We start from the raw sequence: 20,404 nt of genomic DNA, 5'->3' as shown, positions 1-20,404 counted from the left end.
TAAAGTTCCTGCGTTCAGTGGCATCCATGCTGAACTTCTCAAGTCTGGTGGAAATGCTGTACTTATGTCGTTGCATGTAGTTCTGTGCTCTGCCAGGAACACAGCCATCATCCCAACTGACTGAAAGAGGGGCCTTGTTGTCCCCCTCTGAAAAGGGAAGGGTGATCGCCAGGACTGCAACAACGACCGAGGAGTGACACTTCTCTCAGTGCCGGGCAAGTTCTTTGCTCGAATAATTATTGATGGGGTTCGCCACCATCTGCTTGAGCACCAGCGCCCGGAGCAGTCAGACTTGACACCAAAGAGGTCATCGATTGACCATATCCTTGCCCTTCGGATCCTCACTGAATGCAGACGAGAGTTTCGGCAGGGGCTCCTTTCAGCCTATGTTGATCTCTGCAAAGTGTTCGATTCATTGAATCGGGATGCCGTCTGCAGGATTCTTGGTCTTCGTGGGGTGCCACCAAAACTGATCGATCTGATATCTGAACTATACTCTGGTACTGAGAGTGCTGTGAGACGTGGTGATACCATCTCTGGCTTATTTCCAGTTGTTACTGAGTTTGTCAGGGGTGTGTCCTGGCCCCCAGACTTTTCTGCGCTTGTAAGGACTGGATTCTTGGGAGGATGTCAGAAAGATCAAGCTGCTGTGCATCGTTTGGGAATGTCAAGATGTCTGACCTTTATTTTGCAGATGATGCAGTCATCTTTGCAGGGAGACTCTGGATATCCTTTTGGCGGCCCTCGAGGTGCTGAATGAGGAGTTGGAGCTGCTGGAATTACTGGTTTCCTGAGTGAAAACTAAGATCCAGGCTTTCAATGACATCTTGGATGCTGCTATCTTGTCTGTACCGGTTTGTGGCGAGGATGTAGAGGTCACGGAGAGATTCACTTACCTTGGCAGTGATATTCATGTCTCTGCTGGCTGTGAGCCAGAGGTCAATAGACGTCTGGGTCGGGCCTGGGGAGTCATGCATTCACTGGATCATGGGGTGTGGCGTTGTCGGTACCTGTGCAGGAGGACGAAAGTCTGAGTCTTTAGGTTCTTGGTGCTTCGGAGAATCCTTGGCTATTGTTGGTTGAAATTTGTGGCCAACAAGTGGTTGCTGAGAGAGATTTAAATGAGATTTGTTACCTGCATATTCCATGAGCATCAGCTGCGGCTGTATGGACCTGTGGCTCATTTTCCTAACGCTGATCCTGCTCACCAGATTCTCTCAGTGAGGGAGCCTCGTGAATGGAGGAGTCCAATGGGCCGATTACGTGCCTCGTGGTTGCAGCAGGCTAATCGGCATCTCAGTGAGATATGGATGGGCCAGGCATCTGCCTTGGGGATGACAAGACGGAGGCCCCTGGAGTACCGGTGGAAAGTGGGCACAGTGATGCGCATGCTCCAGTGCATGCTTCCATACCTCACCTGACTTGATGGAACAACGTCAAAATATATCATGATGCTAAACCAGAAGAGGATTGTTGTCGTATTTTGGCATCGTAATGTGGTGTCATTCTTCCTTGTTTTTGTTGTTTTTTGTTCTTCTTCATCCATCACAATCCCACAACAAAAGTAAAATGTCAAACTATGTCGTGATGGTAATCCATAAGAGGATTGTTGTGTTATATTTTGGCATCGTAATGTGGTGTCATTCCTGATTTTTGGTTGTTTTTTTTGAGATTTCATCCCTCTGTTTTAACTTCTTTTTGTATTTTTTATTGTATATACATGCAGGTAGTGGACAAATAAACCGTAAATACCAATGTAAAGTCATTTAATAGGGTGTTGCACCACCAGGTGTGGCCAGTACAGCCGCCTGTATGCGCTATGGCATCGGGTCCACCAACATCTGGAATTCTGCAGGAGGGATGTGGCACCATTCTTCAATGAGAGTCATTCAATTCACACCTCTGACGGAAGTGGAAAACACTTTCTCAGGCGTTGTTCCAGAATATCCCATAAATGCTCGATTGGGTTCAGGTCTGGTGTCTGAGAAGGCCATGCCATATCGATAACATCAGTGTCATGCTCATCAAACCATTGCATGACCACACATGTTCTGTGGATGGGGTCATTTGGTGGTCTCATCTTGCAGCCATGCTAACCATAATTATAGGCAACCAGGCCTGTGCAGCATTCTTATACATGACCCCAAGTATGCTGGGATTTTATTTGCTTAATTAACACCTGGACCACACCTGTGTGGAAGCTGTTACTTGGTGTCCCTCATTTACGCAGGTTTTTCCATTTTTTTTGTCCACTACCTGTATAAAGATTACCTACACATCTACTCAACTCTACCCTTCTTTATCTTCACCCTTCAGGTGGTGGCACGGAGGAAGGATGAGTCAGGAAAAGTGAAAGTTCTTCTGCATTGGGTGCCTGAAGACATGTGGGTGGAATCGATCGATTCAATTCATGAGCATCACAATAGTTTATATATCATGTTCATGTTTTCTTTGTTTTGTTGGCTTCAGGGTATGTCGTTTACACGTATTGTCTCTTGGTGGTTCATGATTCTAATTACTCCTGTTGTTTACATGGATCATATATACATGGATCATAACAATGATTTAATATCTTACGGAAAACGCATTTCTAAACTTTCAGAGATTTTTACTCTCACGGGGTACTTCACGCAGGTATGTAAAAATTAAGATTCATGGGATGTTGGGTTGTCGATCTCGTCGAGAAAAAAAAATCTCAAAAAACATTTTTTTTTTCTTTCTACCCTTATTATCAGTATTTGCGTCGATATGTTTGTCTGTCTGTCTGTCCCTCTGTTGGGTCCAGTGCTCCGTTAATACATTGGCGATTTCGATGAAACTTGGTTGGTAGGTTCATACCATGACCAAGTTGTGTGCAAATGAAAACCGTTGCTATGGACACCACCATTGCCTAGCAACGGGACTTTGAAATTTTTGAAAAATCATAAAAAATTATTTTTTTCGAAAATCAAAAATCGGGCCACGAGCGACTGTGGGCAGTACATTCAGCCATATTGTCAAAAATTTCCAGCCGGATCCTATGAAAACTGTCGGAGAAGATAGACTTTGAATGAATCCTGGCCGAAAACAATAAAAAACGAAGTTCGTTATATCTCAGAGACGATGAGTCAGATATACATGAAACTGGTATGGTAGTTTCATGGTATGTCCTAGTTATGTGTAAGAAAGAACCGTTGCTATGGACCCCTCTGTTGCCCAGCTACGACTGAAAAACCTCTAAATGTGGGGGTATTTTAACGAAAAAACAATCTGCAGCATTAACCCTTGAAGCTAGAATCATGAATTTTCTTGTGCTTAATCCTCAGGTCATTCCCCATCGAACGGGCCCATCGCGTCAGGTTCTATTGGGTAGTCGACTACCCACGTCCGCCTACCAGCTTGTCTGTCTGTCGGTCTGTTCTTTTTTTTTTTGCAAGGACCGCTAGACCAACAACCACCAAATTTAGCACACAGCTCAAGTCCGATCCAGAGATTGTCCTCGGGGTATTTTCATCCACCACCTGAGCCTTTAAAGATTATTTTTCTGGCCTTTTCATTAATATGCAATATCATTGGTTATCAAATATCACGTGACATATAATACGGCCAAAGGTAGTGCCATTGGCAAGCTGTTCTTGGGATCTGCCTGGGGGATGATCAACTCTGAAGTTGCAACTTAAATCCAGGAGAATGGTACAATCCCAGCCTTGGCTAGATGTTTGCAAGCTCGGTGTCCCTCACCGACCGTATCCTTGTGTGTTGAGTTTTTTTTTTTTCAAACTGGACAGCCTGGTACAGCCCACCACCCGGAATGAAGGGTTTTACACCTAGTTGGTCGAGCTGTGTCTTCCACCCATTGACTCACTGCACAGCTGGCCTGACTCCGCCCACAACTGGAACTTAACTAAATAAATAATACATTCACTGTTTTCGTGCTGCAGTATGCCAAAATAATCTGCTACAGTAAGTGGTGTACAGTACGTTCCTATTCGCAATCGCCATGCCATGCCCATTCTTTGAAGATGTATGTAAGATAAATGGATGAGGTGTGTGTGTGTGTGTGTGTGTGTGTGTGTGTGTGTGTGTGTGTGTGTGTGTGTGTGTGTGTGTGTGTGTGTGTGTGTGTGTGTGTGTGTGTGTGTGTGTGTGTGTGTGTTCGTGTGGTGTACTTTTTGTCTATTAATTACGTATACGATTGTAATTCACGTTTTGATGCTTTACACTGCTGAGATTTGAACTTTGAAAACCCAAAAGAGTTCAGGTGAGGAATGGAACATGTTCCGGAGCAGTGTATCGCTGAGTTCACTTTCCGCCACTACTACAGGGGCCTCCGTCTGGCCATCCCCCAGGCACATGCCTGGCCCATCCCCATCTCCTTGAAATGCTGATCAACCTGCTGCAACCAGAGGGCACGTGGTCGGCCCATTGGCCACCTCCACTCATGAGGCTCCCTTGCTGAGAGAATCTGGTGAGCAGGATCAGCAACAGGGAAACGAACCACATGGCCATACAGCTGCAGTTGACGCTCAGGGACTATGCAGGTAACAAATCTCATTTTGAGTCTCTCTCAGCAACCGCTCCGTGGACACAAAGTCTGACCAGCGATTGCCAAGGATTCTCCGAAGAGACCTGGTACCAAAGGAATTAAGTCTCCATCTTCGATCTCTGGTCAGAGGCCAAGTCTCACATCCACAGAGCAAGACTGGGAGCAATAAGGACCTGAAGACTCGGACTTTCGTCCTCCCGCACAGGTACCAGCAGCGCCACACCCAGTGAATCCATGACTCCCCAGGCCTGACCCAGACATCTGTTGACCTCTGGCTCACAGCCAGCAGAGACATGAATATCACTGCCAAGGGAAGTGAATCTCTCCGTGACCTCAACATCCTCGCCACAAACGGGTACAGACAAGATAGCAGGATCCAAGATGTCATTGAAAGCCTGGATCTTAGTTTTGACCCAGGAAACCTGTAATCCCAGTGGCTCTGACTCCTCATTCAGCACCCCGAGGGCCCCCAAAAGGATATCTGGAGTCACTACAAAGATGACTACATCATCTGCAAAATCAAGGTTAGAGATCTTGACATTCCCAAATGATGCACGGCAGCTTGATCTCTCGGACATCCTCCCCAGCATCCAGTCCACACAAGCACTTAAACGTGTGGGGGCCAGTACACACCCCTGACAAACTCCAGTAACAACTGGAAATAAGTCAGATATTGTATCACCACTTCTCACAGCACTCTCAGTACCAAACTATAGTTCAGACATCAGATTGATCAGTTTTGGTGGCACCCCACGAAGACCAAGAATCCTTCAGAGGGCATCCCGATTCACTGAAAGAAGCGCTTTACAGAGATCAACATAGGCTGCGATCAGCCCCTGCTGAAACTCTCGTCTGCAGTCAGTGAGGACCTGATGGGAAAGGATACGGTCAATTGTTGACCTCTCTTGTAAAGCCTGACTGCTCTGGATGCTGGTGCTCAAGCAGATGGTGGCGAACCCCATCAAGGATTATCCGATCAAAGTCCTTGCCCGGTACTGATAGCAACATCACCCCTCGGTAGTTGTTGCAGTCTTGGCGATCACCCTTCCCTTTCCAGAGAGGGACAACAAGGCCCTCTTCCAATCAGTTGGGATGATGCCTGTGTTTCAGGCCGAGTGCAGAACTGCATGCAATGACATTTCCCCCATCCTGAGAAGTTCAGCATGGATGCCACTGATCCCAGGAACTTTACCCCATTTCAACCCATTCACCGCAGCCTGTGTTTCCACAAACGAAGGTGGATCACAGTTGATTGGAGGCTCAGCAATAGAAAGAGTAACACCCCTGACATCCAACTCAACAGCTGATGGGTCAGCCTAATACGGCCACTCAAAGTAGCCGGTCCAGTTGGCCTTCACTTCGCACTCCTCCATCAAGAGCCCACCACCATCCGCTCTAACTGCAGTACACCGAGGGACGGGCTTGGAGGAACGCAATGTGCGAATTTCCTTCGAAGCAGGATGAGAATCGCTTGACCACAGGTGATGCTCTACCCCCTCACAGATTCCTCGCACATGGACCTCCTTGTCCACCCTGTGCACGTCCAGTTTTACGCCTCAGCTCCCTGAACTGCTCAGCTCTGCCATTCAGCCTGGCCCTGCGACTCTGGCCAATGGTATCCAATGTCCCTTGAGAGACAAAATTCTTCTTCACCCTACAGTGAATTCCAAGACATCCACCAGCAACATCAGGGACGGTGGTCTTGAAGGCACTCCACAACTCTTCAGGATCTCCCAAAGCACCCAGACTCCCCAAATCTCCACTCAGTCTGTTCGCAACCTCATCTCCCCTCATCTTTGAGCTTGCCAACATCCAGCCTCGACTGAGATGGTACCATTCTCCTGAATTTAAGTTGCAACTTCAGAGTTGCGACAACAAGCCTGTGATCAGTATTGAGGAACTGAGCACTCCAGTAGATCCTGCAGTTCAGGATCATTCTCCAACGACCATCAACAAGCCCATGCCAATCTCCTTTGCCACATCGCCAGTGTTGGAATACCAAGTCCAGCGATGAGCCTGTGGGTGCTGAAACCATGAACCAGCCACCCGACGTCCATGACTTCTTGCAAAGTCAAGGAACTTAGTGCTATTCTGGTTCACAGTTCCTGACCCATCGGGTCCAACACATGTCTCATGACCATCCCTATCAGTTCCATTCGATGCATTGAAATCCCCCAATACGAGAAGAGTATCTCGCCTGTGTCACTGATCAACCACAGACTCGAGCGTGGCATAATGTGTGTCCTTAACAGTGAGATCATTCGCCTAAGTGGGAGCATATACAGAGACAGTGAAACGACACCCAGGGAGTGACAAATCCTTCCTCTCATAATTTGCTTGTTGACCGGTGTTGCCTCATTTTTCATTGGAGTCAGCTTATTGGGCACAGCTACACAACTCCTTGGGCATGGTAACCATCAGAGTGACTAGAGCAATAGTAGGTGTAACCACACACCATGATGTCACAATCCAGTCTCTGAACCTCAGAGAGTGCTGCAATGCAGATGTCCAAACGCTTGAGCTCAGATGATAACAGTGACAGGTGATCATCCTCTCTTTGGACATTCCAGGCACGCACCCGTAGGGAGCGCCTCAGGTAAACACAAAGAGACCGCCATCTGGTGGACGACAACTCAGCACCACCCCGACACACACTCCTGCAATTTGACCCGGGAAGGTTACCCCGTGGTTTCCCTCCGATCATCAAAGATTGGGGGTCCCGAAGGCTTTGCCCCAATTCCGTCATCTGGTGAGCTGCCCTCTGAAGGGCAGCTGCACAGGAGGTACTTCCACGAAGTGGGTTTTCAGAATTTTTTTTATGCTTTTGGAATGTTTTGCGGAATGAAGAGTTTTACATTGGTCGGAGTGCAAATCCTGCCAACAACCTCCTCATAAAAAGTATCCCAACAGCATGATGACATCTGCAGACACAGTTGGGCACTTGATATGGATGGCCCTTGGCTCACAAGGAGCTCCTCTGCCCTTTGACAAGTTTTGTTCTTCATCCTGCTGGGTGTCCATATTATACACCCTCCTCACCAAGAAACTGAGGACCCAAAAAGTTCCTGAGGACCCAAAACTCCCTGAGGAATGAAAAGACCCCAAGAACCCAGAGGTCCCAAAAAGTCCCCGAGGACCTAAAAGTCCAAAAAGTTCCTGAGGACCCAAAAGTACGAAGTCACCAAGGGCCCAAAAGTTCCCGAGGACGCAAAAGACCCCTAAGACCCTTTAGATCCTGTAGATCCTTTAAGACTTCACTATACCACAAAAAAAATCCGTTAGAATTCTCATGTTTTAAATGCATGCCATGTTGAGGTCTACAAAGCAGCTTAATCGTCCTTCTACATGACATGACATTTTAATCTAATAAATAAGATTCATCGGATGTCTGTCGGTCTCTGTTCACGTTTTTTGCAAAGACCGCTGAGCCGACAACCACCAAATTTGGCACACAGACTAAGTCTTCCCCGGGGGTTGTCCGAAGTGTATTTTCATCCACAACCTCAGTCTTTAAAGACCCAAAAGAACCATAAGACTTTTTTTTTTTTACATGCTTGAGAGAAGACTTTCTACATGCTTTCTACAGGAGACAAGACTCCTTAAGATCACAAAGACCCATAGGGTCCTTAGGACCATTGAATTCCCCAAACACAATTAGGACACTTTAAAACCTCAAATACCCCAAAGACAGTTAAGATCCCGAAGACTCTTGAAGACTCCTAAAACCCTTTAAGACCCTCAAGTCTTTTGAAGACCCTTTAGAGCCGGAAGACCTCAAAGACCCTTAACACCCCAATGACCTTAAAGACCCTTAAGATCTAACAAAGACCTGTATCACAATGTTTTCCAAATTAATTAAACTGAGGAATCCCTCATTCAAAAACGGGCCTTTATATGCTGAGGGTACATGCAAGCAAATATAGGAGACAACCACAGACTAGAATTCAGACATGCTTTTAGCACTTTTCTCCGACTGCTATTACACCTCATTTGCAAAAGGTGTCAAAGAAACATTGGTGTAGACAGGTGAGGTGGACATTAGCAGAAGATGCAGGATGCCGATTGATTGATGCTTGGTGTAATTTTAAGGGTCTTGGTTCATCGATGCTTGGTGTAAGTTTTAGGGTGCCGGTTGATCGATGCTTGGTATAAATTTAAGGGTGCCGGTTCATTGATGCTCAGTGTAGGTTTTAGGGTGTCCGTTCATTGATGCTTGGTGTTAGTTTGAGGGTGACGGTTTATCGTTGCTTGGTGTAAGTTTATAGGTGCTGGTTGAGCGATGCTTGGTGTAGGTTTAAGGGTGCCGGTTGATCGATGTTTCTTTGGTGTAAGTTTAATGGTGCTTGGTGATTGATGCTCGGTGTAAGTTTCACGGTGCTGGGTGCTGGGTGATTGATGCTTGGTGTAAGTTTCAGGGTGCAGAGTGCTGGTTGCTGGCTGTTCCACCAGCTTGCCTGATGTTTGGGTGAGTGAGGGAGAATGCCCGGCACTGAAGACGAAGAAGGTGCACCTCTCCCGCCTGCCACCAGATACCCTTCGTCATCTTGACCCAAGCATATATAGGTCAGTTGTTTCATCCTTGACATGGCCAACTGGTTAAGGCTGGTCAGTTGTGTTGAGAAACCATCACGTTACTTTAAACACTGGACTGACACTTGTCATTTTGAAGGAATGTTCGTCAATTGCTCACTCCTGTACCTCACATTGCAATGGATCGCACAACTTTTTTCAATCTCTCGGGAATTATATGGCATGATGGTTTTAGCCCCAATGTTGGTAAAACTGATTGGGAAACCCCAACCCACCCCACCTGACCTTTCTTCTCACTTTTTTCTGCAACGATTAAGTCTCCTTTGATTAAATTTTGAACTTGTCTTTGTTGTAACTACTTTAAAGGTGATGTATGAGCACTCTTACCTTGGCTCACGATCGATGGTTTTGTTTTTGAGTTTGTTTGCACTTTTAAGCTAACTTCTGTGTTGCAATGCAAGTTCTGTTCTTGGAAGCTGGAATGCAGGCTGCTTAAAATAATTGATTTAGCAATACCATTTATTTATATTATCATATTAATCAGTGTTCCTATTAACCCATGCTTGCCATCATTGAATCAACTGTGTGGGAATGTCATCATCAATTGGGAACCTATAGTCTATGTCAGTCATGGACAACAATGTAGTAGACCATCGAAATTCACCTCAAGAGGGAAGAAATCCCTATGATGGAATGTTAGTTAAAATGCAACTTTTTGAACATCGAGAAAATGCAAAAGGCCTGGCCTGCTAATGGTATCAGTGAAAAATATATTTTCCAGTTCACAGGACATCATATCTTGGACTTATTCTGAAGACCGACGATATACATTATTTATGAAAATCTATTCTCGAATTTATTTGTTTTGGGAAGTTGGCTGCTCAAACCCCAGCCGAGACATACCAAAGACTTTAAAATATAGTACATGATGCTTCGTTGCTTGCCGTTCGGCATTTAAGAGGATATGAGCACGGACAATCCCCGTATATTGGCATCCATGGAGAAGATGAAATTCCTCTGAAGGAAATGCCCAGTTGAGTGCGGTGAGAAAGTCGGTGCCATTGTTGTGGCGTCGCTGGAACCCAAAGGGCCCAAGGAAGTGACAACACTTCTCCCAAGCTTAATGGCTGTTTCTCGTCTAACAGTCATGTGTTTTGTCTCTTGTATCCGTCTGTATATTCATGTGTGTGACGTGCATGTGTGTGGCAGCTCCACTATGAGCCTTAGATCCTGTATAAAAAGTTTAAAAGACCATTTTGCAAAAATAGTTTTTCTTGAATCCTGATCTGGATTTATAATATATTGTAAACTTCAATGATGGGACAATTATTGCTTATTAGCAAAGGTACCACGTGGTACAGGGTTATTTGCCAATCTTCAAAATACCTAGAGCTCCACGTGGCGAGTTTACCGAGTATTCACACCCTCGACGGCACTCGTACGGAACGAGCCGCTAGCGTGCTCGAACCGTGTGCGACCCGAGCAGATGATCACCGAGATCCGTCGGTCCAAATGTCCCCTTACAGCGGCAACAACGGCCTTGCTAATTCTCCAACATGCGTCACGCTAAGCCAATGGAAGGAAACTCGGCAACGAACTGACACATTTAACACACGGGTTTATTTATAATGGGGGAAGGAGGGAAGCACGCAAGAAGCAGAGTTATCACGACTAATAGAGAAGCACGTATGTACAGCCAAGAGCACTTATACAATTCATACTTAAGGACGGGCCCACACTCAGACGCACACCCAAAGAAACGGTGGCCACAGCCTTAATTGAGGCCTCCAGCTCGGAGGGAAAGGCGAGCTGAAGACCAGAGCCTGCGTCGGACCTGTCCACCTCGTGTTGTCTTCAAGCTGATTCGAACCGGGCACCAGTGAGAGGCGAGCCGTGAACCCGAGCACGCCAGCGACGAGATGACTTTCGCCCAGCCTTGAGAGATGCGTTTTCCCCTCCGAGCTCCAGCGGATCCTCACGCGCTCCGCCAGTTTCTCTCGCTCGCACAGAATTTGACGCTTCCGCAGATCTTGACGCTCTGGCAGATTCCCTCGCTCCTCCGATCTCTCCGATCTCGATCTCTCCGTCCCTTTTATCGCTCTCGGGCACGGTCCAAGCGAACCGATTCATGACCATATTCGGGAATGGAATTCATCGCTGAACGCATTCCGAACAGGCCCGCATACATACATATATACATATCCCCCAAAAGCATACATAACAGCGAGCGCGTGGAGAATGCCGGGAGCAGAGGGTTTTCGCTGTTGTTGTATTTGGAGCTGTAGTAGCCGTCGTTGTGTTTGGAGCTGCAGTAGCCGCCGTTGTTGTATTTGGAGCTGCAGTAGCCATCGTTTTTGGAGCTGTAGTAGCCGTAGTTGTATTTGGAGCTGTAGTAGCCATAGTTGTTGTATTTGATGTAGAAATCCTAACTATTAAAGTAACTCACAGCACATGTACATTTATTCACCCATTAGACTAGGGAAAGGGAGCTATCTACCACATTCACTTATCGAAATAACTGAGCTATATAGGACCTGAATGTTGTGTGTTCATGGCTTCCAGATTCGCAACAATATATATATATATATATATATATATATATATATATATATATATATATATATATATATATATATATATATATATTGTTACGAATTTGGGATTTCAATTGCACACAACATACAGGTTCCTTTAGTCAGCTATGTGGATAAGTGCTTGTTCCCAAGATAGCTTACCTTTCATTACCTTCGCATTCTGCGAAAGGTTATGTATTGGTCGCTGTGTATTTATTTATTTATTTATTTGTGAATATGTGTGTGTGTTTGTTTGTTATTCGCATAACTCAGAAAGTATTAAACCAAATCGCTTGAAATTTGGTGGGATGATGGGTTATTATCCAAGGCACATTTGATTAGATTTTGGGAGCGATCGGGTCAAAGGTCAAGGTCACGGAAAGGTCAAATTCGTATTTTTACCAAAGCGCGGTCAATTTTGATCTAATTGGCATGCAACCAATGCCAAAATGTTTAGAATTCATTGCCCAATCTTGTGATGGGCGACATGACACAATTACGTCATTACCCTTGTTAGCGGTTGGTGGTCAAATGTCAGTGGGGTCATGACCTTTCAAAATATGCGGTTTTTGTCATAACACGGTCAAATCAAAACCGATTTTCATAAAGCCAACACCAAAATGTTCACTGTTCTGTTCCCCCACTCTCATGCCAAGAACAAAAAAGTAGCGGAGGCGAAGGTATGCGCTCTACCGAGTGCCCATTCTAGTTGTTTAAATGTTCAGAAATCGATTAGATGCGCTGCGGATCGATTTAATAGTTAGGGAACGAACAATGGAGACATCCCTCACCCTCTTCTGCGAAGAGGAAGAAGAATCCTGCCGTCCTGTGACTCATGACTCGACAACTCCCTCCCACCCGTAGTTGAGCGGGGATGGAGCACGAGGGCATGAGTCACGCCGGGATCGGGGGAAGGGCGGAAAAGGATAAGAGAAGATCTTTTTCTTTTGTTCAAGGCAGAGTTGGAGAGGGCAGAGTTGGAGAAGGGAGTTGAGAGTAGCCGTTTAACAGACCGTCGGCTCCTGCTTGGCTTGCGTTTGGGTTGAGGCCTTCAGAAGCTTTATGCTTCGGCTGGCTCAGTGAGCTTCGGCTGAGGCCTGACTCGGGAGGAGGCTTTTTGGAGGCTCTTTGCTTTGATGGTTCCGTGAGCTTCGGCTTCTGCTTGGCTCGGGAGAGCTTTTTGCTTCAAGCTGCACTGTTTGGAAGGAAGTTAAGCCGGTCGCTTAATGCGGGCCTGTTCTTCTTGGTTCGTGGAGCTCTTTGTTCTCCATTTTAGTTCCCGGCTTGGTGCGACTCATCGACCTCTTCGTGGAGGTGGTTCCTCGGGGAAGCGACGCATCGACTGGAAGGATCGGCACCTCGTCTCACCAGCACGTGTTGAGAAGCGCGGGAGGTGGTTCCTCAGGGAAGCGACGCATCGACGGGAAGGATCGCCGCCTCGTCTCACCAGTACGTGTTGAGAAGCGCGGGAGGTGGTTCCTCGTGGAAGCGACCCATCGACGGGAAGGATCGGCGCCTTGTCTCACCAGCACGTGTTGAGAAGTGCGAGAGGATTCGCGGGAGCTCGGGAAGGATCGCGGCTTGGCGATTGGATCCAGCTCGCTCTCGCTGGAGCCCGGGTCCGAACAACTTGAAGACCACACGAGGTGGAGAGGTTCGAGATAGGCTCTGGGTTTCAGCTCACCTGTCCTCCGAGCTGGAGCAAGTTATTAAAGGCCTCTGCCGCCATTTCTTGTGTGTGTGTGTGCGTGTGCGTGCGTGCGTGCGTGCGTGCGTGCGTGCGTGCGTGCGTGCGTGCGTGCGTGCGTGCGTGCGTGCGTCCGTGGGCCCGTCTAATAAGTAGGAACTGCTGTTAAGTGCAAGTGACTGTACATAATAAGTAGACGGTTGTAGTTCTTTTGTCGTGCTTTTGTTGCTGGTATAGGTGCATACGTGTTTTGCCTTGTTTAATTGCATACGTGCTTTATTATAATAAATGTCATTGTGTGAATGTAAACCCGTTCGTTGCGTCCATTCCCTCATTGAACTGCCCCATCTTGCACTCGGAATATAGTTGGTTTTTAAATAGCCGATAAATATAATCTGGTCCGGCGAGGTCTGGCGATAATACCCGCTCGGTTATCCCAGAACGGAACGGACCGCCTAAGCGGTACATGTCCAAGCAGGCCTTTGCCGAGGTACGGTCCCTCGGTAGGTTATCCGCGCGGGTACTTAGGTATATCGATATTCGGCGATTGAGCCTATTTCGCGCGGTAGAATACGGACTTGGCCGTGGTGGGATTAAAAACCCACCCGTGACTGGTTTCTGGCGTTGTTCCAGAAAGTCACGACTGGATTGTCGATTGTCCGTTCGGTGGGCGAAGCGACCGCTGTTGGTTTGACGCGGTCTTTCGCACGCCGAGGGGCGGGAATTCTACAACAATATATATATATATATATATATATATATATATATATATATATATATATATATATATATATATATATACATATATACACACACACACACACACACACACACACACACACACACACACACACACACACACACACACACACACTTTTGTCTACCTTTATTTATACAAACTTAGAAAAAACAAAACAAGTCATAATAAAAGGTCAAGTACACAGTTAAGTCACCAAGTGGCTTAAGCATTCAGCAAGCACTCCAACAAAACGATTGATAAGGAATGGCAGGCTTGGCAAGTGATTTAAGATCGCTGATTGGTTATATTCAACACCTCTCGGAGATGCCCAGAATGTCAAACGATATCCGAATTGGACAAATATACACTTCTTTTAGTGGTCGGAACTGCTACTAAGGTCAATTCTGCAGTTTAAAATTTGAAATTTGGCTCAGGTGAGGAGATTTTAGAGGTTATGGCATGTGCAGAAATGAAATAAAGCCATGGACACTGGTGTCTCTGGGTTTTTATAAGCATTGCAATGTATCCAGTGATTCATATGTTTGATGATCAGGCATTCGATGATATGAGCGAGGAAAGTGAAAAAAAAAAAACTTTATCATTAAAAATCCATTGTGGCTTGTTCCAAGTTGACATTGTGAAGCTGGTCAAAAAAATAATGGCGAACTATAAGGGTACTCAGTAGAGTGCATACCTCCACCAGGCTGATTAGTTTATGTTTTGTATCCCACTGATAAGCTGGATCTGCATTCAAACCTGAACTGATATTTAATTGGCTTGTTCTAGTCACCTAACCAACTCATCGATCAAGTTTTGTCCAAATCCGTCAATAATTTTTTGAGACTTCCTGCAACGTCGTTTTTGGCCATATTTCTCAATGGTGAAGGATCACTAAAAAAAATTATTGGATCCAGATTCGCATGTTCTCAAAGATTGAATCAATACTTCCTTGTGACATACCCAACCTGTCCACCAAGTTTTGTCCGAATCCGTACACAACATTTTGAGATACCATGCTATATATTGTTTTTTGGCCCTATCTCTCAATGGTGAAAAATCACTTTAAAATTTCTCGGATCCAGAGTCGGATTCGGATCTTCACCAAACTAATTATTTCATCCTTGTTACATACCCAAGCTCTCCACCAAATTTCGTCCAAATTCGTCCACAACTTTTTGAGATATCCTGTTCACAGGCAGACAGACAGACAGGGGTGAAGACATAACCCTTCGCCCACCTTAGGTGGCGGAGGTAACTCAGTTGGCTGAGCGGGACCATTCATTACATAATTGTTTCTAGCACTTACCAAATCCGATTAACCTTCCCTTGCCTTATGCTGCAATCGGAACCGTGAAATCACTGTGGAAGAATAATTCCAAAATTATTCATTCGTGAAAAACCGTGAAAGAATAATTCCAAAAAACAGTTTTTTGAGGAAATGGCCTTTCGTGGTACAGTAGTAATCAAAATGTAAGCCCATGTATTTACAAGGAGAGAAAACAGTTGAGTGGCATATTTGGTACAACAATTAATCACAGCACGTATACATTCCCAAATTATCCCCAACGCAACATACCCACTTTCGGAACCTTAACTGCGACTTACCACTCTACAGTAGGCTAGCATCATGCATCCATTGTGGAAGGGAGAGATGGGTGCTTGGAAAGTAAGATGAGAGAGGACAGATAGAGATAGATGGGGATAGTACAGGCCCCCACACACCTCTCACCAATTCGGTGGGGCCATTGTTGCCTGTTGATTCTGGCTCTCACATCCTGACTGAAAGTGGAACCCTCTGCACTTTGCTCTCGCTTCTCATACATCCGCGGTTCTGGAATTTTCCCACGGACCAGTGACGCCACTTGCGACACGTCTTTAATGCGGCTCTTGGCGGGACGCCCAGGTGATGTAGATGAGGCAGAAGCTCCAGTGACATAGCAAGTGAATGTGTTTGTCTGATGGCGAAGGTGCACAAGGGCAGAAGGCGAAGAAACAAAGAATATGCTAAAAGACAGACAGAAGATGCAGAAAAGAACGAGGAACAAATAGTGAAGCAAAGATAGCAAGTGCTGAGGAATGGAGAGATAAAGCGTGAAGAAAAGTGAAAAAATAAATCCTTTGGGTAGGAGTTGTGCCGTCAGAGAATGTGGCTATCAAGTCGCTCCAAAGATAATAACGAAAATCACACCAAAGCCCTGAAAAAAAAACAAGAATGAGTGAGCGAATGGACAGACAGACAAAATAATGCGAAAGACCCCTCTGGTGTGTGAAGAAGAAGAAGCGAGCAGCCCAACAGAATCCGGAAACCCACTCAAGCTCTGAATTTCCGAGTTTGCGAGTCTGTAAGAAGCTCTCCATTGCGCCTTTTTATAGAACTCCTTCTCCCCACCCCTTTTGCTCGAGCCCCGCACTATCCCCCCATCCACTGTCCATGGGAGGAGTCGTCACACCTTGGGTTTTGGCACAATATGTTGTCCCAGCCATTCATGAAACCTGTTCAAAGTAATTTCTGGGGTGTCTGTGAGGAGACTGTAATCGTGAGATATAAAATGCAGGAAATGGCTTGTATAAAAAAATGTAGAATAAGAAAAAGACATATTTCATCTTCTAAAGGCCATGTCCACATCAACATTGATGTCATTACAACATTGATAAACCCAAACTTCCCTCCTGACTACGAGGCACAACAGGGTCAGCAATCAAATGTGTCAACATCAGTAACCTGGTGTGTGCCAGAAAATAATCATATTCACTATTTACTCATTTCCATTTCACCGGGTCCCTTTGCTTGTGTTGTCGAAACAGTGACAATGTGGAATAAGATTGAATCAGGGCTATGCACATCGAGATTGATCCAGTTGGCAAGACATACTGTATTACCAAGTTCTTTTTAAAAAAAACTAAAAAACAATGCTCCAAAGTCATGTGCACTTTCATGAACAAAATAAAGGAATGAGGTGGTGGTAAGCAGTTTAAAATTAGATGATCAATCATTACCAGGTTAAAATATGTCACCGTGATAGAGGTATCTATGCTGGCAGCAGATTATAAGTCCTTGTTTTAAGCTGTTAACTCCTTCCTCTCGGACATAATGCATTGAGTTTGCACTGAATGCTTGTTGGACTTATCGTTTTATCATAAACTTTCAAAGTGCTTTTTTTTTTGACAGGAGCATGCCCAGAAGACGCGCAAGAAGGAAGTCCACAGTGGTTGCCGGCAGCAATCAGATGTAGCGTTTCCAGACGTGTTTGTGCTTTGTCCCTGATGGCGAGTTAAAGCCCTAGTTTTCCTCCTTACATATTTTGTTTTGGAATCCATCTTTTCAAACAGCTTCATGTTTTTTTTCATCAAAAGATGACAACGTATTCCCAGTGAATCTTTTCTTTTCTTTCTTTTTTTTTGCACAGTTGGTGCAAATATAAAGGATGTTTTTGATGATTATTTAAATAGCAACATTTAAACTCTATTTAAAACCCACTGCGACTGAGAATGTTTCCGTCCTGCAAAACGGTGATTTCAAAAGAAAAACTACAATCGTGTTCATCATTACGTTTCTGTTGTGCAAGATTTGTTTTGTTGGAGTAAATCTACAGTTGGCGTCATTCAAAAGCATAAACATCTTTCTTTTCTTTTTTTGTCTCCTACCCTTTTCTATTACCCCACTGCCCTTCCTCTTCACCCCACCCTACTCCCCTACTTCCATTTTGACCTTTTCCCTGACATTTATTGTCATGATTCTTTATATGTGTTTTGCAAAGCTTTTAAAAGTGATTATAATTTTGGATTCCTACTTAGCATGGTAGTGTGTACCGATTTAATTCTTATCGTTCCTCATGCCGAGTCCTGAATTTCAAACACCTGGATAATGCGCAGTTGCATACATCGGGACCAATAAAACAGTTAATATTCTGTCTGCTGAATACGCATTTGTATATTAATGTCTGTTTGTGTGTATCATTAATGTGCCGTTTAGACTGGTTAGATTCATAGCAAGACGATGGCAGGACCGTTGTATACAATGTAATGCTCCTTCCCAGTTGGTCGCTGGTCCTTTGACTTACTAAGAGTGTATGTACGTCAAAGTACAATAGAAAACGATCGGCATGTGCCCCACAGCTGGTTACGGCAAGTGTGCCAGTGTGCTGGTAATCAACTCAACTACTCTTCGTCGAAAGACACCGTGGGATCTTTAGTGTCCACTAGCTCATACTATCAGATCCATTGGGACCATACTCTGTGCAGAGCGTTGGTGCTGCTTAAGCAGTCTCCTTGGCTCTTGGGCACAAACCTGGATGGGTCGCCACTCCGACACAGGACACCAGTAATCTGGCACTCATTTTGCCAACCTCAGAAGGATGACAAGCAGTCAACCCCACCTGGTTTTAATTCAACAGCTGAGTGGGATTTGAATTCAGGATCTGAGGATCCCAAGCCCACCACCCTAACCATTAAGCCAACACAAGGCATGTACTATCAGATGGATCCCCAGATGAACATTTAATCCAAGGGGCAGCACACTCATTGATGCAAATGCAACACCGTGCTTGTGACTAGCGATCATGACTCAAACAAGTGTGCTACTTCTGTGCCATTTTCGGTGGTTCTATAACATCAACGCCAACCCTTTTCACTTTTACTTCTATCCTTTTTACTGCCCTGAAGTATAAAATGTTTCACGTTGCACCATTTCTATGAGTCCACTAATGCTGAAAGTACAGTTGTATCCATAGACTCCTATAGAGAAGGACTGGAACCTCACGATCTCAGGGTTTGAAACTTGTTCCTGAAGGATTAGCTTGAATCTGGGGCTAAAATGACTTCTAGAAGGGCTAGAGACACGATCTCAGGATCCATATAGGGGTTTTTGAGTACGGCGAGTTCAATAGTGTCATTTTCAACACAACCTGAGGTCATCTTCAAGGTCAAAATGTCATATTTCAAGGACAAATTACTGAATTTTGGTATTTTTTGCCCGTTTTTGTGTCTAACTCATTGAGGAAAACTTTTGTAAAGTCTCTGACAAAACTTGACATTGTGCACCGACTGCACCGACTTGCTGATTTCTATCATCGTTAACTAATGTATGTTTTGTTTGTTTCTCTTTTAGAAACTGTCCAGCTGGTGATCTCACAGGATCTTTGTGTTGTTTCCTGCTTTGGTGACAATATGCCACGTCGTTGCAGCTGCTTTGGTTATAGAGGAAACTATGATGGGACACCTTATGTAAAGGTCATATCCTTCCCAAAAGATCTTGAGGAGAGGGAGAGATGGATATTGGCAATGCCAAATGAGAAAGAAAGCTTGAGGTGCTCAAAGGAGATGTGTATGTATATGTATATATATATATATATATATATATATATATATATATATATATATATATATATATATATATATATATATATATATATATATATATATATATATATTTGTGAGACATTTCAATTGTGATTGGGTGTCAGTTAGGGGTGGCAAACGACCCAAAGAACCCCCATCAATATTTCCTGGAGTACCGAAATCAGCTTTGAAGCAGGTGACCTCAGCCCCACGCCCAACATCATCTTCTACGTCAGAATCAAGAGCTAAGAAGATGCAGGCAGCTGATGAGGCTGCAGACAATATCCAAGATTTCGACCACTTCTGTGCTAAAATCAGCTCCTATTTTCCTGGCTTTAACGTCATAAAAGACCAGGAAAACCTTTACCTATCAAGAACTGATGCTACTGGACAAACTGTCAAGCAGTTCTTTCATTTCCAACAAGTTCACTCACCTTTTGGATTTCTATTCTTGAATGGAGTTGAGAAAGATGGCATTGAGGTGCCCAAACGACTTTTTCCTTTGCAGAAGAACAGCCTGCTCTCAAAATCGTCCCAGATTCTTCAGCTTGTAATAAGCCAGCTCTGTTGGATGACTGAGGCACACGAGCTTCCTTATTTCACCTTCCTTCTGTCGCAGCTGCATCTTGTGTTCAAACCTCTTGATCGTCGCTGATTTGATATTGATACTATGATTTTCGCAATGCAGCTTCACAACATATCACCCAGTGCATACAAAATGATTCGTCGATCTGGCTTAATCATTCTACCATCAACAAAAAAGGTAAAACAGATGCTTGCTCGTAGTCAGCAGGACTCCAACCTCAAAACCTTGTTCGACCAGCTTAAACCACAGCAGCGTTTGGTCAATTTAATGTTTGACGAGGTAAAGCTGGTCGAGCCATTGCGATTTTCTGGAGGTCATGTTGTAGGATATGCTCAAAATGCAGCAGTGGGTGGTGAACACGAAATGCTTGCTTTCAATTGCTATGGTTGTTGAAGTTGCCTGCCATTTCGGTGGTCCACGCTATATT

General features: G+C 44.9%; 1 protein-coding gene across 3 annotated transcripts in view; it reads left to right on the top strand.

The window, feature by feature from the left end:
- AEBP2 (AE binding protein 2) overlaps positions 1–17,974 on the top strand; it is a 38,687-nt gene extending 20,713 nt beyond the window's left edge. The window contains exons 6-9 of one of the 3 annotated variants that reach the window (XM_085874924.1): positions 2,317–2,384; positions 2,603–2,634; positions 8,941–9,088; positions 17,224–17,974. In XM_085874924.1, coding sequence (XP_085731050.1) covers positions 2,317–2,384; positions 2,603–2,634; positions 8,941–9,088; positions 17,224–17,287 — 312 coding nt within the window. In that variant the 3' untranslated portion in view covers positions 17,288–17,974. The remainder of the gene's footprint in view (positions 1–2,316; positions 2,385–2,602; positions 2,635–8,940; positions 9,089–17,223) is intronic. The other 2 variants (XR_015056469.1, XM_085874925.1) reach the window with 2 other exon arrangements.
- Positions 17,975–20,404: the final 2,430 nt, after the last annotated feature.

This window comes from Eptatretus burgeri, chromosome 3 (assembly GCF_056783735.1).
Source record: "Eptatretus burgeri isolate ZD-2024b chromosome 3, Ebu_testis_v1, whole genome shotgun sequence".
Classification (NCBI taxonomy): Eukaryota; Metazoa; Chordata; class Myxini; order Myxiniformes; family Myxinidae; genus Eptatretus; species Eptatretus burgeri.
Note: the sequence above shows the minus strand (reverse complement) of the source record. Positions and strands in the feature narration are given on the sequence as shown.